The sequence below is a fragment of the Mytilus trossulus genome, chromosome 1 (genome assembly GCF_036588685.1).
Source record: "Mytilus trossulus isolate FHL-02 chromosome 1, PNRI_Mtr1.1.1.hap1, whole genome shotgun sequence".
Taxonomy (NCBI): Eukaryota; Metazoa; Mollusca; class Bivalvia; order Mytilida; family Mytilidae; genus Mytilus; species Mytilus trossulus.
Window position 1 is genome coordinate 65,090,491 of NC_086373.1, and position 26,642 is coordinate 65,117,132.

Sequence of the window (26,642 nt, forward strand, 5' to 3'; positions counted from 1 at the left end):
TAACGAATAGTATATTTAATAGACAAATGGTATTGTAAATATAAGCAGTTTTAAAGAATATATATTGATGTAAGTTTTATTCAATATTTTCTTTTCGTAGGTTCCAAAGAAAACAATTAATACAGTTTAGGTAACACACTAAACTCGGTAAGATTTCCAAAGAAAACAATTAATACAGTTTAGGTAACACACTAAACACGGTAAGATTTCCAAAGAAAACAATTAATACAGTTTAGGTAACACACTAAACTCGGTAAGATTTCCAAAGAAAACAATTAATACAGTTTAGGTAACACACTAAACTCGGTAAGATTTCCAAAGAAAACAATTAATACAGTTTAGGTAACACACTAAACTCGGTAAGATTTCCAAAGAAAACAATTAATAGTTTAGGTAACACACTAAACTCGGTAAGATTTCCAAAGAAAACAATTAATACAGTTTAGGTAACACACTAAACTCGGTAAGATTTATCTTTAACTACTGTTCCTACTACACTTATGTTCCTGTAAACATTGTATTCATTGCTGTTCGTACCATTTCCATGCTTTCCAACTACCATTAGAATACATTTTCGGTTGTTTGTCTTTTTTCTTGTTTTCTGAAATGTTCAAAACCATCAAAACTAGATTTATGGCAGATGAGCTATGAATTTATCACCGTTCCGGAAGTATTTTGTGTTTTGCTTATAGTGATCAATATTTCTTGTACATTTTAATAGTATCATCATATATCTTTGAATTGTACACAAGAAAGGTAGTACTAGAGAAGTCTTTTACCATTAGTTTATGATAATAGTTTGTTCTTTGTATTGTTCTTTTACAAATTGTCGTTATTAGTATTAAAAAAAATATGAACATAAATACCGAACTGCAAGGCAAATAAAAAAAAGGTGGAGGCCATTGACAAATTCAAAGCATAGCCAGAACAACTAACATTACGATTGAAAAACAACTATCAAATTCCTGACTAGGTTGAAATGTGTGTCCGTGGCTTTTACTTAGCTTTATAAGAGTAATAAATAATATTTAATTATTCATCGTTTGCACTTTTCGACATTCAATTTACTGGTTTAAGATGCACAGACTATCGTGTTGATGGTGAGTAATGCTACTAATATTGTTTGCTTGACAAAATTATTAATTGTCTTGAATATTAACATATAAAATACTAAATATTATCTTAAATATTAGAATTTTTTACATACGTTCAGATGGTTCTTGAAGTCTTTCCCGGTAGTCACCAGGTCTGAAACAAAATTTATATTGGTACCTCATTTAAACTATTTTCTTCCAAACCTTTTATATTTTTTTTTATTATATTAGAAACCTTTGTTTTTAAACTATAGGGGAATATATTACTTTCATTTTGCAAATGAACAGTTCAGATTCGCCAAAAAAAACCACCCCAAAATACAAGAATTTGAGGAGTATCAATAAGGGCCTATACAAAAGACAATTTGCTACTAAAAATGTACGTTCTAGTATAAACCTTATATATTTGTGGTCAGATAGACACTGCCAAGAAATATGCTTTCACTTATTTTTTCTGTGAAAGATTGTGGTCATTATTAGGTGGTGATTATAGTAATTGATGTGCCATAATCTAGAATCTATTTTACAATGTAAAGACCAAGAAAAAAAGAACCAATTCTCTTTTTTAATTCTGTACGATAATCGATACATATATAAGATGATTGTTGAATAAAATATTATTCTTCAGCCAAGATATAGGCAATTTCAGACTTGTAGTAATTACTCCAACAAACGTAAAATAATATATTTGTTGGTAGGTAAAGTATTATGATAAACAACAAATAGAATGCTATTGAACCTTTGCTTTGGTTATAGTTACAGTATTAAGTATACTAGTTGTAGCTTATTTTTTAATTGTTTTTGAATTTGACATAATATTATTCATGTCTTCAATTTCGTCTTTGACCATGTTTCCATGATGATAATGGTTAAAATTAACGGATCTTACATTTATCTTGTTACAACATTCAACTATATCATCACAAACAGATAGCACAAGATTCTTAAGCATCAAAATATAACGAACTGCTGGGTAATAATGGGTTTTTAAATGTATAGTCTAAAATAATAATTTACTTACTTTCCCCTCCATTCACAAGTACATCCGTTTTTATAACACATAAAACAAGGCAACACCATAATTATAAGTCCAAGAAGACCAGCAACAATAACCCATGCTGGGTTAGCAGGGTATTCCCAAAATGTTACAGGTCGGTCTGTTGTAGTTGTGGTGGTTGTTGTAGTTTGTGGTATAACGATGAAAACTGTTGCTGTCCCTTGAAGACTGCCAGTATCTGTTGCCTGAACAATAAAGCTCTTACTTGATCCATAACCATAACTGGTTAACGAATTCTTTAAGTGCAGATCTCCATTTGCTTGAATTCCAAATGTTTCTGTCCCTAAAGACGTTTGGTCAATGCTATAAATGAAATTTCCTGGAAAATAGCGAATAAGATAATCAAATTATTGATATCTTTGTTGTTTGCATTTTTCATTTTTCATGTTATTTTGTAAATAAAACCGGCGTCACACATTAGCGTAAAGTACCGACGTACACCCGGTGTGGTAAAAAAACCCATGTTCTCTGCTAATACACTAGTAATTTCGGACGCAGTAAACTTGACAATCATATATGTATCATGTATTAAACTCTTTGAGTATGTACATAAACGTTTATCGGGCGTTTAAGTAACGTGTTTGGCGTATGACAGGCGTTTGTCTTATGCAGACTAAATGCACGCAACGAAGGCAAACTTCGCTTGAATTGAATGTTTTTGAAACGCGTCTCGGTTGTATCTGGTTCGACTATCCATGCTTTCGGAGTGTCTTGGACATGTTTTTTATGGGGTGTTTGAACTACTTCTGAATACACTTCACATGCACTTGTCTAAGAATTGTGTGTGTGTAGCTAACAAGTATGCGCTCAACAAACGCCAGAGCTAGATGAAAATGTTTATGCTGCAAAACACTGTCCTGGAGTTTAAGCGTTCACAAATTCTATACTTCTGCATTTTGACGTACTTTAAACGTACACAACGTGCGTCTAAGAATGGCTAAGCCTTCCTCTTGCGTTCACTTAACATCTAGTTCACGTCGGTTTATACGCCAATGTGTGACACCGGCATTTGTTAGGAAAAAAGATTATTAAGCATCATCAACTGATTGGTACAAAATGAAAAGAAAACAAATATTGTGACGAAAACAACTTGATTACTATTCAGAATTTGAACAATAAAATAAAGAATCAAGGATAGACACAATAGTTATTCCGTGCTGATATTCAGTGGTTGACGTTTGGTTATGTGGTTTATAAATGTTTCTTTTTTCTCGTTTTTAAAATTGATTTGACAGATGGCTTTCTTGTTTGATTTTTTTGGCACAAGTCATATTGGGTCCCTTCGGTCTACGCCAATGGTACGTGATGAAACCGTGCTTTGTCGTACTAGTATTAATGTATTAATGTATTCTTGGTGCAATGTTATCTCTTTAAAAAAAAATCGAAACCGTTGAATATTTTTAACTGAATATTAAAATTTAACATGAATTATATTATTCGATTATATATTTAGGTTCAATGGTTTAAAATTATCGTTTGAAATCGTAGTTGAAGCTTATTATATCATTGTTATAAATGCAATCATTAGGACATTCAAATAAAATATTTCTAAATAATTTTAAAATCAATATTAAACAGTTTTCATCACCTTTTCTTTTTTTGCTTGTTTAAACAATTTGTAAACAGATAAATTTCCTTTATCTGTATCGAATCATATTTTACACGAAACTTACCAAATGTGTCGGTATCAGCATCAGTTGCTACCGTGGAACCAAACACAGTGTTTAGAGGGTAATTAATATCCAAGTAATATGTAAACAGATTGTTGGAAAACCTTGGCGTGTTGTCATTTATATTGTTGACATTGATGGTTAAAGACGCACTATCGGTTAAAGCACCGTCAGACACTTTAACTGTACAGGTATAAGATGTCGAAGATCCGGTAGCATCTACGTCAATATCAGTAGCTAGGCTGATAAATCCTGTTGTAGGTGATATCGAAAAGAATCCAACATTTGATGCACAGTTCATAGAAAACTTATGTGTGTCACCAGTATCCTCATCCTGGTACAAGTAACCAGGATCGCCTAAAATGGTGCCAGCCTAGCGAATTGAAAGATAATCAATTTAGAATTGCAAATGTTTTACATTAGATTTTTTTATCAACAGACTGTGAATAACGTCTTGTAATACTGAATTTTTTTTCTATAGAAAATGTGTTCTGATTACACAATGTCTTTTAAGTATCAATATATTGAAACATATCTATCATTTTATGTTGATTTTGAAACATATTACCAAAAAAAAACTTTCGTCAATAATAGAACAAAATAATGCACTTTCAAGACTGCTAGTCCTCGTTGGTATCATCCGCTCACTGGTAAAATGTTTGGTACTGACATAATTGAAAAGGTATATATAAAAAACTAACAATTGTGATCAAACGCAATTTGTTAAACAAACTAGGATTCAAACTCTCTTAATAACCTTTGGTAAATGTAGTTTTTGTATGTCCCCTTTCGTCAAATTGCTCTGGATCAAGCGTATTTATTCTGTATATACATGGCTATTATCGGTTAAGCTTTCCTAGTGAAGATATAGTCAGAAAGAATTTTCGACGAACGAATGTGATAAAGTGTGTTTTTGTTTTGCTCCTAAAATTTGTCGATAGAGTGGTGTTATGTTGTTTAATTGTAAAAATATCTCGGATATTGATTTTAAAATACATACCGGACCTTCATCAATGCTAAGTGCATAAGATGTTTTCGTAAATACTGGAGCCTCGTTCTGATTAGCAATGGTGACTGTTAAGTTCTGAGATGCCGAGTCCTTGGTATCGGACACTGTTATTGTGAAAGTAAACGATGTTGATGATACGGCTTCATAATTGATATTTGTTGTGGCAGAAGTACTTATCAACCCAGCTTAAATAAAAACAACAAACATTTCAATTACAAAAAGCTATAAAGGAATTATATAGTGTCATCATCTCATCAAATTTAAACTAATTAGTATTGCATATTTTAAATATGAACGAATGTCTTGCACTGAACGTTGTTTATCAATTTTGTGAATTAGTTACAACTATTCGTAAAAACCTGTAGATCAATGTTCTACCTTCAAATATCACAAATGACTAGCAATCAGCCATTACTCAATTGTGCTAAGGGTGCTGTTAAACCTTCAATTTCAAATCACAAATAGAGTGATAACAATCCTTCAAGCAACCACCATTAACATGTACACCGTGATCAAACGTTTATTTGACATATATTTTCTGTAATTCGCATCATTATAAATTTGTGTACTAATCTTTGAAAACTCTTAGTTGAGGAACTCATGACTTCATAGCGGCGGAGTATCCTAACCAAAGTTTTTTTTATGCATGGAAGAACAGACAAAACAACATAATGACCCTTCTGTTGTAAGCAGTGCATGATGACAAAACAATACATTTATTTATTGATTAAAAATTTCCAAACTTACTTGCAGAATCAATATCAAAGTACAAGACTCCATCTGACGGGGATGACGTCATAGAGTATGTATGTGTATCGTGACCGTCGTTGTCTTGTATGGATACCTGAAATATACTCAAACCGAGAACAGAATTTTCGGAAACCACTAAAGCAGAAGGAAGAGGTAAGTTTTTTATAACGGGAACGTAATTTATATCTGAAATAAAACATTAAAAACATATAAAAAAACAATTTACTAGTATATTTTCATATATTTTGTTAAACTACACATCCTACATTTTTCAATTTGATGAATTTTGAGACAACATAACGTTGCAAAAAAGACAAGTTCAAAAATCCGATTCGTCGGAGATTGGCCAATTAAACTTTCTTGATTGGATCTATAATTTTCTTATTCTTATATCATTTATCCGTTTCCTTACCTGTTGTTTAAATCTATCAATTCAACGTGTGGTTTGTTTGATCTGGTTATTCATTGGTCAACATTTCATGCTTTTCAATGAATTTCCTACTGTGACTTCAAAACAAAATGCAACCTTGCCTGATGACGACACATAAAAACAACACATGTTTTTGTAAAGAAGAGTTCTGTTTGTCTCTATATCGCTTAAAAAACATTAGAGACACAAATTTCCACCACCAAATCTTGTGCTATACGATATGAGTCCACTCTCAACAAATTAATTATAAAATTTTTAAAACGTTCGGCAAGCCTCACAGTTTAGATTTCAAAATTTAACTTTTTCAAGTTAACAAATATCGTATCACACTCGATACAGTGGTAGAATCTGTACTTAACCGAATCGATAAATTCTCTCAAACGCAGTTGTATTTCAAAAATGATACAACTTTTATAAAAGTCGAATAATTTTTCTCATACTGATATTACCTAAGACATGAACTGTAAGTGACCTAGGTCCAGTTTTAGACTTTTCGTCAGTCACATAAACATACAAATCATAAGCTGGTACAAATTCACCTTCTATGGATCGCGTTAGAACTATTTCACCCGCTACAAAATTGTAATAAAGAACATATATGCAGATGTATAATGCCTTTGATGTTAATGATGTTACACAAATATCGTTTCGCTATAAGCCTATGCATTTTTTTGCTTTTGAATCATTGACGCAAATTAAATGTTAACTTTTATTGAATAATTCTTATTTTCGGTGTAGTTACTCTAAATAACGACGTAGTTTACAAAAGAAGTGTACTTATTATTTTCAGCAACAGCTTTCTTTCTAAGTTTTTAGTAATGTTGATAAAAGTTATTCTGTAAAATTATTTTGAACACATCTGGTTTAATGATCAGATTAGGTTTCGGTTATTGCTTTCAGATTAGTTACTGGTGGTTGCTTTTAGATTTTGTTTGATTATTAACACTTGAATTTTGTCGTCTTTTCTTATGTTTTTATTCATGTTCAATTTAATTCAATGCTAAACAGTACTGTAAATAAACTTATTTTCTCGGATATTTTATTTTGCATTTCACAATTTTCTAGTACTCTTCGCGGCTGTTTATTTGCGAAATTTTCCAACTCATTTAATGTATTTTAGTAAGAAGTCTTACTTATTCGAGAAAATTTATATTTGCGTTATTTTTCTATTCGCGAATTCAAAATAAGTTGGAACTGTGAAGACTATCAACTTCAGCTGATGTAGATAATATATACAAATAAGACATACAATGGTATACTTCAAACGGACAATTGGTTGATGGTACACAAAACATAGAAAACTGGACTTGGTCATTTTCTGGATCAGATATCTCAACGTCAAAGACAATCTGTCCAATATAAGATGAGACACTTGACACTGTTGTGACATCTGTAAATATAAGTTTAAAATTAAGCTTTTAAAAAGACATAATAGTACAAAAACTAATAAGAAACTAACTTACTAGCATTGTTGAGTTATTTTTTAAAGATTAATACTTTGTTACATATGGGGCAAGTTCAGCATACCCTTCAAGGATCATACATGGACACATGGTGTTTTTTTGGTTGCGTGTGTGTTGTTCAGTCTTGAGAGTTTAATCTCCTGTATATGCGTACTGGTATTTGTCATTTTGTCATATGTTTTACCTGGCATAGTCAGTGTTTATTTCATGTGAGATTAAATATCTTTCGATTCTTCACCAGCAACATATTTTTAATTTTCTGTTGTGTAAACTAGGAAATTGAAAAACCTGAAATCAATTGTGAACACATTATAGGAAAACTTATCTAAAGCTTTAATTTATTTATTTATTTCGAGAAAGAAACAGCAATACTCCTTGAATAAAAAGGTACAGGAGTACAAACATTTAAAAACCCTGTAACACATACACTGTACGTTATTTCATAAAACATCAAATAAATAATTGTCTTACTTTGAAGATTTAAAAACACAGGTGGTTTGTTACGCAATACATTCATAAAAAAGACACCAGCATCTGTACGCCTACCATCGGAACACTGAATATCAAGTCTGTATGTTCGCACTACGTCATACTGGAGGCTAGGGTTTGACTGCAAAATTATGTCAAATTCTGCAAATAAAGATATTGGTATAAAAATACATATTTTTTTAATAGTTCCACATAAATATAATTTTATATATGCATGTCAGATCTAGAAAAAATCAGATAATGTTTGCAAACACTGTGTGCTTTAAAACAAGTAAAAGATGCAAATCAATTTATTTTAGGGCATTTTGATGTTAGAAGTAAAGTTTTAAATTATATTTTATTCATGATTCAGGAAATAATTGTAACTAACATGTGATTTCAGAATGTTTAATACACCTGAAATTGTCTGCGGAGGAGTATTCGATCAGTATCGACCTTTCTTCAGTGTACGCGCAATCATTAACATCAATGTATATGAAGATATGCAAATTCATTGGTAATAATACAAATATATTATTTGACACTGTACATGTACCAAAAGCCGGTTCTTCACCAAAGAGCAATAACTCAAATAGGGAATCGTGTCACTATCTTGGTGACTTAGAAATATATGAATATTTGATTTTGTTTGCTATATGTTCCCTTATACACTAACGTGTTTATTATATCAGTGAATTTATTTAATTTTAATATCATGTTTAATTTTAATTAATGACCTTTATGTTTGTTAATACACCGCAATGTGATTTATTAACGTCAGTTAAATCTTTGTTATAGAGCTGGGCTAAAACAATATTCGAGTCGGTATTTCTAATAATTAGGACTCCACAATGCGGCGAGGAGGAATTTACTAAAGAACAGATACAATATGAAAAATGAAAAACTGTTTCAGCAGAACGCCATTTAAAGTTGTTTGTCCTATAATATATACATGTAAAGGTATAGCTATAGACTTTCCCTATAAAGTTCTCATACTTTTAGCTTCGGTACTTACCATTAAAGTTTGACGATGGCTTGATGAACATAATATTTGTATTTGGAGTAATTGCTGTTACGTCACATGTCACAACAGTACTTTCTGGGTCTGTTACAGATAATGTGTACAGGGTTGTCTCAACAACAACATCCTCTTGCATATCTGTAGCTCTTGGTAGTCCGTTTATTGTTGGAGGCTGGAAGAAGTTGTCATATGAAGAATGTTATTATTATTAATTATCATAGTTTTATGCATTTTGGATTTATCGTTTATGACGATTTTAACAGGTCAGTAACACTACCTTATATGGAAATGCATACATTCGAATACTTATGTCCTCGCACATGTAGTTGTTTATTAACGTATGACGCAATTTATTTTTACCTGTTTTTTTACCAATCCACTAAATGGGTAACAATGCATTATGGACTACTACGTGTTTACAATCAAGGAAGAACGCGTGTTATTTACTGAAATACAACTTATGTCTTCGAAGAAGTGTTTCAGTGCCAGTTTTCGTGTTTTTCGAGGCAGAATAATTTCCGGAATGACATTATAAAATAAAATTTAAAATGGAAATGGGGAATGTGTCAAAGAGATCACAACCCGATCATAGAGCAGACAACAGCCGAAGTCCACCAATGGTTCCTTATATTATACAGGTTAAAGGAGATCAACGATTTTTCATACTTGACAGTGGCCAATTTATCTTAAATATAGCTTTTTCAAGCCGTGAAATCATTGCACAGGACAGGCACAATGCATAACAATGAAACAAACCTGTTCAACTGCTTTTACAAGGCAAAAAAGAAAGTCGATTCGTGATGCCCGTAAACAATATTTTTTTAAATCTGAGCATGCAAATTGAAGATTATGTAACATATTTTATAATAAACATGTTCGGAGAACAAAAACATTTATTTTGAGAAGCCCCGACATTACATAAAATGACCGTTTTTCAGCTAATTCCACGTGTTTTCAAGTTGTAGTAAACTCATAGTCGTCCACAATGCATTGTAGTTCATTTAGTCGATTGGTCAATTTTTCAAGGCCGTATTGGCCTTGTGTTTGGGAAATTACTATGCAAATATATTTTGAAGTCTAGAAATCTAGAGTTCCTTTCCTGTTTGACGACTCGGAATGAAAGGCAGTCGCCATTAACATTTGGGAAAACCTTGCGTTGCGATACGTTTTCCGCTTATAGTAATATTTCGTTATGTATATCTTTCTGAGCAAATCAATAATTATACTTACATGAAGTAATAGTTTACTGGATGAAATTGAGAGCAAAACCATAGGACAAAGAAAGACGAACGACACATTTAAAAGAAGAAAAGTCGAACAGAAAAACAATACACTAGTATTTTATGGGCCCTTTATAGCTTGCTGTTTGGTACTAATCAAAGCGCCGTGTTAAAGACTGTAATGTTGTCTATATTGGATTTATTTTACAGATTGTTACTTAGATATACCAACTATATCTATAAAAAAGAAGATGTGGTATGATTGCCAATGAGACAACTATCCACAAACGACCAAAATGACACAAACATTTACAACTATAGGTCACCGTACGGCCTTCAACAATGAGCAAAGCCAATATAGCATAATCAGCGATAAGACAATGTAAAACAATTCAAACGAGAAGACTAACGGCCTTATTTATGTAAAAACATGAACGAAAAACAAATATGTAACACATAAACAAGCGACAACCACTGAAATACAGGCTCTTGACATGGGACAGGCATATACATATATAATGTGGCGGGGTTTAACATGTTAGCGGGATCCCAACCCTCCCCTAAACTGGGACAGTGGTATAACAGTACAACATAAGAACGAACTATAAAAATCAGATAGAAAAAAAATACCAGTGGACGTGGCCGGGTACTTATACATCCCGACACAAAAAGACACAATGGACAGATCTGAGAGTACTCGCAGTTATCTGACAGCTAGTTCAAAGCCCCTAACACCTAATAAAAAATCATGCCTCTAAGACTAAACAATCAATCCGTACACATCCAACATACAATGGCTTTAGTGTAAAGACGTCATAAACAGCCAGAGCAAAACATGACCTTGTGCAATGCCAAGTTACAGGTATCGGCAGATTGTAGATCCATGAAAATGTATATGTATATAACATACTAGTAATATTTAGTTAGCTTTTAATCTACTGATAATAAAATCAATATTTATACTAATAAAAACAATATTCAATGATCTTATTACAGTGTTGATGAATAGGTAACCTTTTAGAATAAGTTTTTTTAAAGGAGCAACAAGTTTACATGGATCATTTTTAATTTCCGGGCACGGTTAACAACATTTCCGTAAAAATGAGGATGTGCTTTCCCGTTTGAAATAATTTTTCTACAGGTACAACCAAACTTCAAAACCAAATCTTTATATCTATGGAAAAATTTAGTAAAGGTTTTAAGTAATTTATGGTAACGATATCCCTGGTTTAATAATTTACCAGTAATACATAGGTCGCGTTCGTTAAAATCAAAAACGTCACAACAGACACGGGCATAGCGAACAATTGGTGAAATATAAACACTGTTTGATGGTGCCAAAGGAACATCACCATCTGAAAATGGAAAATTAACAATAGGGAACAAAAAATCGTCTCTTTTGTCGTAAATTTTAGGTAGTAGTTTCCCGTTTAAAACCGAAATATTTAAATGTAGGAAAGGACAGTTATTACCGAATACATTCGATTTATTTAAAGTTAGTTCCTTGGGGTAAATTTCAGCAGTATATTGAGAAAATTCTTGATTATTTAACGAAAAAAATATCATCAAGATAACGCTAAGCGTTGTTGAATTTATCAATTAAATGCAATTTCGACGGGTCTTTACTGAGTTTAGTCATAAACTGTGATTCGTATATCTACTTAACTAAAATTGTATGCAGAGGAATATGAACCCATCAATATTTCATTGGTAAATTCATATGCAGTGGACAGATGAGCAGTTTCTGCTCCACAAGTGGGTTGTCAATGTTAATAAGGCCAACTGATGTAGGTAGAGTAATTTGTCATAACAGTAAAGAAAGGTGCAATTAAGAAATTGTTTTAGAAAACAAAATATTGTAAAGAGGCGCTAACATATCAATCGTGTAAAGGATAATTCAACAATCATAAATGCGACAATGACGTAAAACATGTATCCCTTCAACCGAAAAATGACTTCGGTTACTCAATTTGAAGTTTGTACATTTGATCATGTTGATAGTTTTTATTTGCTAACAGTTCCGAAAATGTAATAACCCCCTTTGTACGCCTTTAATAACTTGGTTGTCTATTTGGAACATGTATCTTACGCCTCATTTATCATTTAAACTATGCATGTTTTTCTGGAATTATAAAGAAAAAATGTATTCTATTCACTTTATGAAATGTTAAATGAAATATACAATATAAGACGTGGTTTGTTTGCCAATGAGATAACTCTCCACAAGAGACCAAAATGACACAAAAATTAATAACTCTAGGTCACCATACAACCTTCAACAATGAACAAAGCTCATACCGCATAGTCAGCTATAAAAGACCTACAAAATGACAAATGTAAAACAATTCAAACGAGAAAACTAACGGCCTTATTTATGTACAACAAATTAATGAAAAAGAAATATGTAACACATACACAAATGACACCATTGAATTAAACTACAGGCTTCTGACTTTGGACAGGCACATACATACATAAGTAGGTTACTTACTCACCTCATTTCTTACAAGGTACACAGTGTATACGCCCGTTGTGACGTCAAACGTATCAGTGCATGATAAATCTAGGATATATGCATTTTGTGTGTCGTAATTCATTGATGCACCGGCTGACAGAAATATGGCATAATCTAGAATATACATAACAAAAAGTATGTAGTAATATTTGATAGGAAAATCTAAAGTAAAAAAAGAAACATTTAAATTTTAACTAAAATTGTTTCATTTGAACATCATTTAAGGATTTTCAAAGTGACCTGTAGTTTTTTACATTCTGAAAATTGTTCCTTGATGGATAGTTGTCTCTATCTTGCAGTTAAATATGGCCAAAGATCAAACCATGATGTACATAGTTACCCGTGCTCCCAGATTTAGTTTTAATCTCAAATGGAACTCCAGTGGAATCTAGCTTGCACGTAGTAGGCGTTGAGTCCGTTACCATAAGGGTATGTAATAACGTTTCTGCTGTTAAGTCTTCAGATATTGTGATGGAATTGCTTGTGGCCAGACTTGTTATCACCGGTGGCTGTAAAAATCAATACTTCGTTATTTGACCTTGGAAATATCTACACCCAACTACACATGATTTATCGGCATTTTGGACATTTTAATTTTGTTCTAAATTTCTCAAATTTTGTTAGATCATGCGAAAATATGGAAAAGGGCATCACGTAATTATGCAATAATGACACGATTTAATTTCAATTTATCCACGAAATGAACGCACCTTCGTTGATACAACTATCGCAACAATTTATACGTTGAACATTATTTTGACTTACTTTTTCTTGTCATTTTATGTTCTTAATAATACAATGCATATATTCAAAAATTTACAATGAACATATCAGATGTTTCGATTCAACTATGATTTTCTACATCACCAAATAGCACGTTCGTTACTTTATGAATTATACAATGTAATAGAGTCTTATCTATTAAAAAAAACGAAAACCGCAGTTAAGTACGGAAAGCATACATATAATATACGTGTGTTTTGCTAACATCCCATTTACTGATTAATTTAATATATTTCACACGGTAAATTATGGAATGTAATGATAACAACCAGCAAAGGTATTCGATATACTTACGTCATTCTCTACTCGTATCGTTAGAGTACTAAATGATGACCTTGAACATGGATCTGTTACACTTAAGGTCATCGTATGATCTCCAGGGGAAAGCGAAACACCAGATCTTATTTTAACTTCCCCTGTAAGATGTAAATTACAAAAATGTATCTAGATTTTAATTTAAAATACTCGTGTATATTTCCCTTCTTTGAAATACACGAAATACCAAAAAAACAAAAAAACAGACTATGCATGTTCTGAAAGTATGATAAGATGATTGCCTCATCTATCTATCAGTCTAAAACTTCAGACATGTTTCTTGTGGCGTTATTTATATAATGCGCTTAATACAAATCAAAATTAAAATGCATAAACTGCACGTGTTTGACGAAAGTTATATGCGTATTGATCTTATATGTGATACATGAATTCATTTTTTTATAGTTTTGATACTTCTATTTAGATTAGATTCCTTACCTACTACAACATTAACCTTGCTCTTCTTGAAATAACGTCATGTTCGATTGATCAAACGTCAAATTAGAAATGATATATACAAATTCGGAATCTTTTCTCACGTTACTTAAAGACATGTTCTAAACTATCAGTATCTATATGGAATGTCTAATTTTATGGTAAATAAATTCAAACGGTCTGCACGAGAACAACAATTAATTATTTACGAATGATTTTCTTAGTTCTTGTTTTGATTTGGTCGTAAATTACTTGGCCCGCTGAACGTTCAAGCATCCCACCGAACTTTTTACTACTTCAAATTGTAGGACTCTGTTTCGCTTCCAGCTTTTTATATATCTTGTACTCAATGTCTAGCTTGGCTATTTATGGAGTAGAACAATCGTGTCTGTATTGACACCATCCATAAGTCTAAATGGAAGTGGGTATAGGCATTCAGTAAACATTCTAAACGAATTGGGCTTGTTTTTTTCAAAGTGACACGAGTTTGTATTTTCTTCTGTAATTTTCTTGCATACTTACCCCACCTTCATGTACACGTTTTTGTTCTACAAATAGTAAGCCAATAACAAAATGAGAATATAAAGATTACTACGTGCATTCAGAGTTCGAGATCTCTTAAAAACAATAGTTTATTACAATTGCACAATCTTATTATTTTGAAGGAGAAGCTAAGTCAAACTCCATAAAGTGTGTCTTCTTTTCTTAATAAAAATTCTATAATATAAGACATTTTTTAGTATGATTACCAAAATTCAAAATTGCTATGATAGAATTGCCTTACAAGTGGTAGTATCAAGTTCAAAGAAAGCCGCAGCAAATCCAGTGCTCCCTGTATGTGCTACAGTCAACATACTGGCATCTTCAGGATCGCTATCAGTCGCAGCGAGAGTAAAAATTACGGTCCCGGCAACCTCATTGTTACTTATTGCAACAGTATCATCCAGGTTTGTGAAAGCCGGTATTTGACCTGGAAGTAAAATTACACAATGAAAAACAGATAAAGAAAGATATGAAATAAACCATAACAACCAAACTTTAGATGTCTTTTTTGTGTCGTTTAGTTAATGCATGTTAAACGTATGCATCAAATCTGCTTTTTATCATATACTTTAATGAGAATAAGTTTATCATATAAACCTGGATCAAATTTTTTGTACGATTGTCACGCGTTTTGTCTTCAAAAGACTGATCAGTGAAAGGTTAAAAATGCAAAATAAATTACGAAGTTAAAGATATACCCTTCAATTCAGCTATAAAGAGCCCGAAATAACAAAATGTAAAACAATTTGATAGAAAAAAAACTAATCTATAACAATAATCAATAAACAAAACACATATACATGTATAACAGACTGAAACGTAGGATAACCGCCGATCTATAGGCTCCTGAATTGGAACAAGCACTTTAAAAATGTGACCGGGTTAATTATGTAATTATGTTAGCTCTCAAGCCTTCCAATACAATTTGGCAGTGGTGTAACAGCATGCACAACATAGGAGAAAAAAATATAAAACTCAACTTGAAGTATCTTGTCACATCAGATCGAAACGAAGCACAACCACAAGTAACATAAAGATATAGACAAAAAGCAAACAGCACTGATCTAAGAGGACACACAGTTATTGAAAGAATGTTCATAACTGATAACAACTACGTTGACCTATACTTGCTTATATTCATTTATTTAAACTTTGGTGAATAGTTATTGCATTGGCTATCCTACAAAATGTCTTTAATTTTATTATGAATAAATCAATCTCTGTCGTAGGTTTCTTAAATTCTGAAAATCCGTTGACACTTCTTTGAAATCTAAACTTTAAAAAAAAATATCAGATTAAGTATACAGTTAATATAGATGAGAGAAAAAAACAAAGCATTTTTGCATCATCTAGTTTATATTGTTTAGGTATTTCTTCGAAATCATGTCATATATTTTCCTTGTTCATTTCATAAAAAAAGACAAACATTTATTAAACCATACTCGGCGTAGTCCTGGCATGAATTGCATGGTCTCTGTTAGTGCCTGCCGTTGCTGTGTCCCAGTCAAACGTTGTCTGGTCTGTGGTGAATGTAGCTGTTTTGTAGTCATCACCATTGCCATACATGATAACTGATCCAGCATATTCATAACTAACAAGCAAAAACAACTAGTTATTTTATTTAGAAGATTTGAAACTAAGTTTTGTCATTCAAAATAAATGTTTGATTTCATTTGTTACCATTCAGTCGATTCTACTGAAAAATAATTGTAAATGCGGTGACTACTTTCCCATATCAATATGTTAATAAATAGTATACATAGTAAGTTGATAATAGAAGTGCATCTACCGTCTTATGATTATAAAATATTAGTTTTTACAGGTCAAATGATCTGCTTTATATGAATCAGGGGTTAGGGATTTTTTTTTCTTTTTTTGCCACTAGGGCCAAAATATTTGCTTGCTAAATCTGCTGTTTTCGTGAATATGAAATTTGCAGCATATTTTAGAAAAGAATGCAATTGAAAGTTTTAAAGAGGTAATTTTGAATCTCTTGTTTTATGTTGTCATGCCACGGTCACAAGAAACATGGGTGTTACGGCTTACGGCTAACTTTTAGCTTTTCGACAGAAAAAAATCCCTCCCATCAACAATTTTCATCAAAATCAATGCAAAAAGTATAAATAAGCACTTCCTTACTATCAAAATCACTTAAATGGAAATGCTTTGATTCTAGTTTGCTTACAGGGATATTGTTGATCTATGCATCCTGTAAACATGAATTTATGCTGAGTCATATCTAATGCCGAATATTGTTCTTAACCTTCATGAAATATTCATTAAACTTTAAATTTGAGTTAACTTCATTAAATCGCTGGAGAAAATCGCCATATTTTCAACATGTATATGCCTACAACTTCTTAGAATGCAGACTTACTCTAGAGTTTTGTACTAACCCCTTTTCAATGTTGGTCTTTCTCAGAATTTAATTTGGCCGCTATCTATGTGTATTTCTTTTGGTCATCACCAGTCGTTAGTTAAATTTTAATCAGTCGGAATTTTATAAATTTCAAGATTTTGACCCGGGGAAACAGACAGAGGGAAAGTTTTTGACATCGACACATTAAATTTCTGTACAGAGGATATAATTTTGATGATAAACCGATTGTTAAAAAAATTCTAAAAACAGCAGTATGAACAGTTATGTACATTGTATCCACAATTGTTTGATACAGAATACCATAAAAGAGCAATACGTAAGAAGTTTGTTTGTTATTTCATACATACAAGCCTATATAGTCGTTATTGAAGACACGAATTCTGTTTCCAGGTAAAATTTCAATCACATTCTCATTTCTATCATCTGAAGAAGAAAAAAATGTTAAATATTTTTAAGCGTTTTGAATTGATAACATATTGAAAGTACTAGAACACCACGATAGTTAGGACATTTGACAAATTATATCAATAATTATTACTTCCTACTAGATTAAAAAATACATGCTTCACGTGTTTCAGAGATACTGGAGTTTCTTGTCAGCTCTCAATCTAAATTGGTGTCTGTAGATCAAAACATGAAGCATATAAAATTATCTGTTTAAAACATTTATTAAATTCTTTGGCATTCGACATTGTAACAATATTCAATGCTGCATAACAATAAACTCAACAATGTAAAACTTTTAATTCTGCTGCATTTATGTCAGACATTTTAAGATACAAGTCAAGCAATTAAAGTAATATCAAAATCTGATCAAATATAACACATTCAAAAAGTATTTATCAGAGGAAATACATGTTTGACATCTGTTGTTTTGCAACTCCGAAGAAAATTCAAAACGGAAAGTCCCAAATCAAATGGTAAAACCAAAATCTCAATCACATCAAACGAATAGATAACAACTGTTATATTCCGGAATCGGTAAAGCCAATTTGTTTTATGGTGGATTAAACTTGATTTATTTTCAATAGCTAATTAAAACCTTTCACTTGTATGACAGTCATATTAGATTCCATCATATTGACAACGATGTCTGAACAAAACGAACAGACATTATAGGTAAAAGTTAAACAAACAAAACAATGACAGGATGTTTAAGTACAAAGCCAGAACGATCCTTTATTTTTTATTGTAATCGAGAATGATAACGTTGATGTGTCAAAAATACAGGTCGCAATACAATTTGTGTTTAATGGTTTAAGCAGTTACATTAAAGTTCATGTACTCTGGAACAATGAGTAATAGTTATTTCGCAATGCATTGCATGCTTGTAATTGTTCATTTTGTTCAATTGGGGGAAATAATTTCTTACATTTGTAATGAACTAATCTGTACAAGGAATTAAAGACTGTTAAACTAAGCAGGTTAACCCTTACGTTATCTATGAAAATCATCGAGAGCACATTTCATGTTATTTAAGTTTCTATTAAAAAGATTCTATTAGACTGTGTTGAAAATATGTAGAATGCCGCCATTTGAACGAATGTTACATAAACATTGTAAGCATATCTCATGCATTACTTTTTTTTCCTATTTCGGGTTGTTCAGTTTAACTCTTTATGTTGTGATGGTTTCATTGGCTCTTACAGTTTATATGCTGCTTTGTATTTTCATGTATTTGTTTCGAATATTCCTTTTAAGATAATAATTGACAACATACATATGATCGAGCACAATTGTTAATTAACATGTCATTTAACCAAACCGTATTGGATTATTTCAAGGGATTGTTGTTGTAGAGAATTCAAGTAGTCAGCAAAAAGGGGTGTTTTTTTTTGTGATACACGTTCCGTATCATATAAATAGATGAACGCGAACCATGTTATCGTGTAAGCTATACGAAGGGTCATTTGAGTAGCATTGCAATTTGTATCCCATTCGTTAGAGCAATTATATATCATTTTACATAGAGGTTTGCCAGCATATCTAAGAGTTGAGCGGAACAGTTTGTTCGGGTACCCTAGAAGAACATGTTTACACCAAGTTAATTTTCGTAAGCTAAATAAATGTATACAAAAACCTGTTTCGCGTTCCTGTAGGGAAAGTGTAACATACAGAAACATGTCATTCCTATAACTGACTTATGAAAATCTCTGTATCAGAAACCCTTAATTGTACATGCAAATTTACTTTAACATGCATTCAAAATGATGCCAGGCACAATTACCCTGTCCATATTTGATAACAATAAAAGATCTGATGAAAGCAGTTTATAACAGGTTCTAAACATAACACTTCCAAATTGAAACTGAGAAATGCCCTCTTTTAACTGAAATTGTCATTCGTAGTACCGTATAGCGGGTTATTTTTGCGGGATGTTAGTTTTGACCTATTTTCGCGGATAGATCAAAATCGCCAAAAATAAATTCCGCCAATTTAAAAATGCACATGCAATGGTACTGAAAATAGTTTCAAATCCGCCAAAATAATAACCGCCAAAATATTTCGTATACCTTAATCAATAAAAATCGCTATATTGTAGAACAGCGAAAATAACCCGCTATACGACACATGTACGATATATATATCTTTCTAAAACTAACATGTACATTGTAAAACGTCTTACCAGTGGCAGTTATATCATTCTCTCCTCGCAGAGTCCATGTTGACCCTGAATTGTACCAAGCTTGGACTTTCACATTTATTGGTGTAATTATATTTGTTACATATATTTCCCAAGTATAAATGAAACTACAGCAATCAAATTTGTATTGGTCGTGGAGATTAAGAACTGCATTGACTTGAAATATATAAAAAACATGTTATAAGAATGCGTTTTATACAGTATTGTCCAGAATGATATTTCAATGGAATAATGTTATCTATGTTTGAACTGCATGCAGTATGGACATAGTTGCAATAGAGACACATATCCACCAATTTCATTTAACTGTTGTCCTCTTTAAATAATTAATTCATTGAATTGTTTATAACTTCGTGTATTTATAAATAAATATAACATTAAGGTAGTAATTATCTAATATTGCTAATATTGCTATGTGTTAATCCATCATTTCATACAATTTAATGTGTTACATTATTCGTTTTACCTGATCAGGAGTTATGTCAACTGATTACTGATTGAATAGGTTCAGTTTATAATAGGAATACTTATATATACATTCGATGTTCTTGTAATGTGCAGTTGGCCTCGAAATGGGCATTCGTACCCTTAAATGTAAAAATATGTTTGTTTAGCGTAAGAAATGTCAAGGACTAATGAGGTTCCTGTCCTCTTACATTAAATCCTTGATCCGCCATTGATATACAAGATATTTCAACATTGATAAGAAAACCCATTGTCTTATTATTATTTTCAAGTAACTGTAATACATCATGATATCATGATGTGTAATTATATAAAAAAAAATATAAGAACTTAAGAGAAACAAATAACCAGTTATTTTTAATAGTCTTATGCTGAATTCGGAAAATTTTGTTGTTCTTTTTTTTTCTTAGGAAATTCTATAATTATTTTATTTTTTAAATTTTGTGAACTTGTTTTAATTCATTATTAATGCAATGGTTGTAGACAGCACAACAACATAACAACACAATAAAAGTCACATTTTCTCGCAATTCGGGTTGGTATAAATGTGTAATCCATATAAAATCCCAATTTTTACGGTAATTTTGACCAAAATATTTGTAAATGTCGCTCTCCAATAGTTGCATACAAAAACTATAATATTGATTATAAGAATGGAAAATTAATTCACACATTAGATTTTAATATTAACAATGTTTACCTGCGCCTCCCTCGTAATCATCATCCCTTTCACTCTGTGTGTCCCGTTCACCAACGATAAGATTTGTTGTACACTGACCTATGAATAAAAGAAGATATCTGGTATAAGTTAATGAAACAAAAATAATCAACAGACAGCTATCTATATGTCGCAATATAGTCCTTGACGATTGAGTCAAACCAACGTTTTGAAATTGGCATTTGCTTCTTTTCCGCTAAGCATACAACATTTTGGAATAAGAGCAAAAGACTGATCAGAACAGTTTGTTCGAGAACATCAAACACATTATACATTAATAACTTTGTTCCACGGGGTATAACAAAAAAAATTTACAAGGTAGCTGAACCTAATATGTTCTTTTTAAATGGTTTAACCAAACACTAAACATTTTTTTTTCTATTCAGGGCTAAATGACACAGAACACACATATTCTTTGCTATAAAGGTTTGCAGCATCCAGATATTTGATTCGTGTTATATAATCGAGGAATAAAAACAACATGTGATCAAATATTTAAAATTGCAGGTCTGACACAAAAAAATCAGTCCTAAAAACATCCTCTTTACTAGAAGTATGATTAACAGCCGGCACAATCTAAAATATACAATTAAAAAATATTACAAACAATGCTTAGCTTTATGAGTGTAAAAATGAATAAATACTGCAAATTATGCAGTGCATATGAGCATCTATTGATTTGTACAATTATAGAAGAATAGACGCATACATGTCGTACGTGTGAAAAACGATACACATAAAACGAAATTTGTTCTAAAAAAAATTAGATAATTATAAAAACTCAAATAGACCATAGCAGCAATTATATTTTGTACATCTGGATTGGTTGAATTCCCACCGTCGAATGCTTTAAATTCCAACTAAGCATGCACTGATGAATCTATCGGTGCAAACTACAACGCATAAACCGACACTCCCTATGCCTTAGAACAAAACTTATTATTGATTATTGCGTATCAGTTTTTTCAAATTTATTCCCACTTTATAAACGAGGTATAATGGCGTTTATACAAAATTGTATCCTGATATCTATGATGAGTTAATTTCAAGGTAAAATTTAGCATATACAATGTAAATGGTTTTTGTGCAGTAAATTATGATTTATAAAACGAGGTATAATGATAACTAACATTCTAAAATGTTTCACGTAAAGATACTATACTTATTCCATGTTTTTTCTGACGTCAAACAATTTAAAATGGAAAACATAAATTATATATTGAGCAGAATAACCATGAAATGTTTTTTTACACTCATACTTTAATTGCGTTGTTTTATTTGAGCATAGACGTTTAAAAATCATATTTCAAATTATCCGTTAATAGTTTAACATAAATGGTTGCTCAAAATTAAATCTATCAAAATCATTAAAACGATTTTTTCTGTAACTGAGATTTTTATTATTTAATCAAAATTAAAACTATTTCCAAAGAATTACTTCTTAATTTAAGAGCATAATTATGAAAAAAGAAGATATTAGAAATCTTAATTTCTATAAATATAGAACAACAATAAAACCAACGCGTGTGTTTATCTTTTTGAAAGAAAAAAAATGAAAGGTTTTTTAGAGAAGAGAAATGTCCGAAATACCGATATTTCTTAAAGGAACTGTCTAAAATTTCGACCCCAGTTAGCTTTGAAAGTAGCACATGCCGCTATATTTTTTAAAACTTACATACTTGAATTTATCAAGCATGGTATGCCTTCTATGCAAATATTTGTTATAAATCACAATGGAAACACAAATGTAGATGATTAACACTTACCCAATCATCAAGGAACCATCTCAGAGCAGTTGCAAGGGTTTTTAACGTTTCACACTCATACACGATGCATCGGATTTTACGAGCATGTTTTTTGGACGTGGCTGCGAATTATTTCATCCCGCATATCGAAACGCATGGCACACTTTGTCTCTTGTTTTCTTGAACGAAAGTGGAAGAAGATCAAGGGATAACCATATGTCTATATCTTAGTGAAATCAATCCTTCAGAATACCAGATACAACAAACGACGAAAATAGAAACACATACGACATAAAACAAAAGGAAGTAGTTTTTTTCCTCAAAATCCTTGGACGTCTGTTTAACCATGGCATTTAAAAGAAGCTATTTTGTTCTTTCACATATCTATGATCTGCAATCATCGCAAATGAGAAATAACTTTAAAAGGTTTCAAACTCAGCATTTATTTCTTTTATACGTTAAAGATACAATGTAGTCGCAGTTAGATCGTATTGGTCTTGGTAAGGTTGCAGAAAGGACATATCAAGGTCTTCACGATGGACGTACATGAATGTTTTCTTCTTAGATAAGTTTTTATCTCGACTTCACAACAAATATTTTGAGCATGTCCAGTCGTGCCCAAAGTTGTATCAGAAACGTAGGAATGTCATAGAAAGAATGACAAGTAGGATTTTTTATTGCACGACCTCATTATGTTGATATTAAAAATAAATACCTGCAGAATAACTTCTACCTGTAGTTCAACTCATGTGTACTAATAGAGGTTTCCACATTTGCTACGTATCAGGTACGGTTGGTACGTAACTCAACCGTTGGTGCTGTTTGGGAGGTTTCTTTAAATGCATGAGATTAATATATGTATCATGATAAAAATAGAGAAACAAAATTGCATATCAGTGATAAAAACCTAAATCTTTTATTTTATTACGATTTCACTGCTTCTAGAAAACCTTGCACGTGATTTTATACGATAAAATTAATTTTGTGCAAAAGATAATGAATCAAACAGTCCTTACTGGAACTGAGTTGCCTCGACCTTTATATTCTAAATATAGATTTGCGTTTCTGTATGGCTATGTTTTTGTTTTCTGTATATTAGTAAAAAAGGATTAGAATAAAGAATGTTTTCTAATACTTAAATATAATTTGGAATAATTAGAAATGACTTATTAATAATATCTAATATCTTACTTGCACCTTACTGGTGTCGTTAATGACTACATAGACAGATCGAGGGGAAGGGGGACTCCCCTCCCCCTTTTTCGTGGCAAAAATTTGGTTAATTATATTGGGAATCACTGAAGCATGAATGGAGCGCCGCCTCCCCCCCTCATTTTATGAAAAGTTCTGGATGCGTCACTGAACTAGTACACGTGCTAATGGCAAAAATGAGTACGTTGATTTCTCATTAAAATAATTTTTCACTAATTAAGCCATCTTTTCGATCATTTGAGCAACATTTTTTTTTCATAAAACGCAAAACACATTGTAAAACTATCGATTATGATTTTCCTTATATTTTGTTACTGAACTTTTTAATAAAATTGTTGATTATATTAATTACTTAAAGAATAAATATAAATTTTATGACACTATCGAAAACCATTTTTTGAGTCGAAATATTTATCATCACGATGTTACATGTACTTCATCGTGTTAGCTTATTATTATTATGTTACTAGACATTGTTATTACATTAATATTTGTAAATATTGTCGCAAGTCAAATAGTGTATTGCACGTGTCTGTGAGTAGTATAAAATAATCAACGAGGGGTAATGTTAAACCAATAGCCATCCATTAATCCTTTTGTCGTACAGCATTGCCAGAAAAAACTTCATACAACACAGCGAATTTGTTCACTGATAACGGCAATAATTTGACGCTATATTTACACTTAGTCTAATTCAATATGAATATGTTTTACGGGAAATACTATGTTGCTATGTAATGTCTTTTGCACCATTTACACTGATTTATGGACTCCGAATTAAGGATAATTTTCATCGGTTGGTAAATGGTTCTATGTAATTTGTTCAGGTTTGTATGTACTTGTATCATGAATACGATATTACTTTAAATAGTTAAACTCCAGTTTTTCTGAGTTTTCTCTCTCGGCTTACTGCGAAAAATATATATGAACAGTTGTGTTTTAAAAAAGGGCATTTTTCTAAAATTTATAGATCATATTGATTTCATGAAGGTTTTTTTTATAAAGAAAAACTTTAAGCCCGACAGTAAAGATAATTGTCCAAAAGGAAGGATGCCAAGTAACTTCGATATCAGCCATATCTCTATGCATAAATGTTTAAATTGAAGATGTAAACGACCTTGTATTTTTTATAACTTCATTTCGGACGTCTGATTTTTTTTCTATCTTTATTCAATTCTTCAACATATATATATATACAACAGATATATTACATATTACACAAAATGATCACAAGGCAATGTTATTTAAAAGTATAATTATGACACACATAATCAGTACAATAATTAGAAATCAAACGTTTTGACACCTTCGGTTTCTAGTAAATCATAGTAATAAAATTAATAGGACCAATTGTAACAGAGTGTCAATTTTTAATAAATAGCATGTCTCCCTGGACGTTATTATATCTTATTTCTATATCCCGTGTCAAGTGTACACAGACTGAACGCGAACTAACTGAAATAGTAATTGGTTTTATATTAATTTTGTCATTTTTTCTTTTGTTATAAAGGTCAATTTATTTTGTTCAAATACATTTTATTTGATCATGTTTTCTAAAAACTTACCAAAATAAATACAAAACTTCAACATTTTTTAATGTTTCATAAAGTTATTACAAACAAAATTTATAAAGTTTTTAATTTGTTTTGTAATTTAGCTTATTTGTATCTAAGTAGTTTCACGGGGAAATAACTCTTAACTATAAACCTTTCGTACCGACGGTTACTTGCAACGGTTGCTTGAAAGCATAATCGAGTGCACACACTATTGTTTCCTACGAATACAAGAAGAAACCACATGAAATTAGTCCCAAATTACAGCCAAAAATTCTCAAAACAGTTCTGCACATGATTCCTAAAACATTTGTTGATATAAAGTGTATACATCAATAATTTTCAAAAGGTTAATGACGGCTCCCACTTCGTTCTCCGGTTGGTACGGTAGCAAATCTGGAAACCTCTATTAGATGTAACCGGTCAGATCACGAGTCACGTACGAATAACGAACGTATCACCTAATATGCCGTATGACACGAAGCGGGATCCTTAATTTAATTAAAAGTAAGGATGCCTAACTGTTCATGAGTATCTCGCTTTGATTATAAGTGCATTATTTATTGATTAATTCGCGTACTGCCTATTTTATTCTTTTTATTTTGTATATCGTCGTCAGTCACGGAGCATTTTCTGGTGGGAGTGGAGGGGGATTATATCTTTTAGAACAATATTTTGATTCTGATTTTGGTTAAAAAAAAAAAGAATTCTGGCCAGCACCTAGAGTAGGAAACGACCGTTTGGTTTGTAGGGAGGGGGGGGGAGGCTGATATAAAAAGTCAGGAAAGGCCATAAGGAAATCATAAAGAGATAAAAAGATAGGCTCTCATATTTTTCATTATTGCAAACTTGAAGCTTTTAAAAACAAGTAACAACTTTCATTGGATCCAGTACCAAACTCTCCCGAACCACACATCTCGCGTTGAAATTGTGAGCAAAACATGAGTTTAGGGTCCGATCATATAACTTGCATGGAAAGGGGGGGGGGGCTTTTTCTAAAACTAAATAAGTTGATTCCAAATTCTTAGAGACTGAACGAATAAAGAATGGCTAGAAATGGCAGAGACAAAAATAATTTCTGACGAGCAAATTGAACATGTCCTTCCTTGAACATGCCCTTCCCCTAGCCCCATTTTCAATTTAAATGGCTGG

The 26,642-nt window shown here is 31.6% G+C and overlaps 1 protein-coding gene across 1 annotated transcript; it reads right to left on the bottom strand.

The window, feature by feature from the left end:
* LOC134688162 (cadherin-23-like) lies at nucleotides 1-26,406 on the bottom strand. The gene is made up of 19 exons (XM_063548667.1): nucleotides 26,340-26,406; nucleotides 20,963-21,040; nucleotides 19,780-19,953; nucleotides 17,501-17,576; nucleotides 16,216-16,364; nucleotides 15,015-15,200; nucleotides 13,775-13,896; nucleotides 13,038-13,206; nucleotides 12,678-12,811; nucleotides 8,957-9,134; nucleotides 7,945-8,103; nucleotides 7,260-7,400; nucleotides 6,460-6,582; nucleotides 5,578-5,766; nucleotides 4,822-5,015; nucleotides 3,825-4,194; nucleotides 2,116-2,470; nucleotides 1,208-1,248; nucleotides 1-601 (listed from the first exon to the last, which is right to left on the bottom strand). Exons 1-19 carry the CDS (start codon nucleotides 26,404-26,406, stop codon nucleotides 522-524), a joined length of 2,985 nt encoding a protein of 994 aa, XP_063404737.1. The 3' UTR covers nucleotides 1-521.
* Between the last annotated feature and the right edge of the window lie 236 nt (nucleotides 26,407-26,642).

Bases quoted from the DNA above. Each gene is read 5' to 3' on its own strand.
- LOC134688162 (XM_063548667.1), bottom strand. From the start codon at position 26,406: ATGTGTGGTTCGGGAGAGTTTGGTACTGGATCCAATGAAAGTTGTTAC. The intron at 5,016-5,577 runs GTAAGTTTGGAA...TTTTTATTTAAG, and splicing joins CTTTGATATTGATTCTGCAA to CTGGGTTGATAAGTACTTCT. The intron at 4,195-4,821 runs GTATGTATTTTA...TCAATTCGCTAG, and splicing joins TTAGCATTGATGAAGGTCCG to GCTGGCACCATTTTAGGCGA.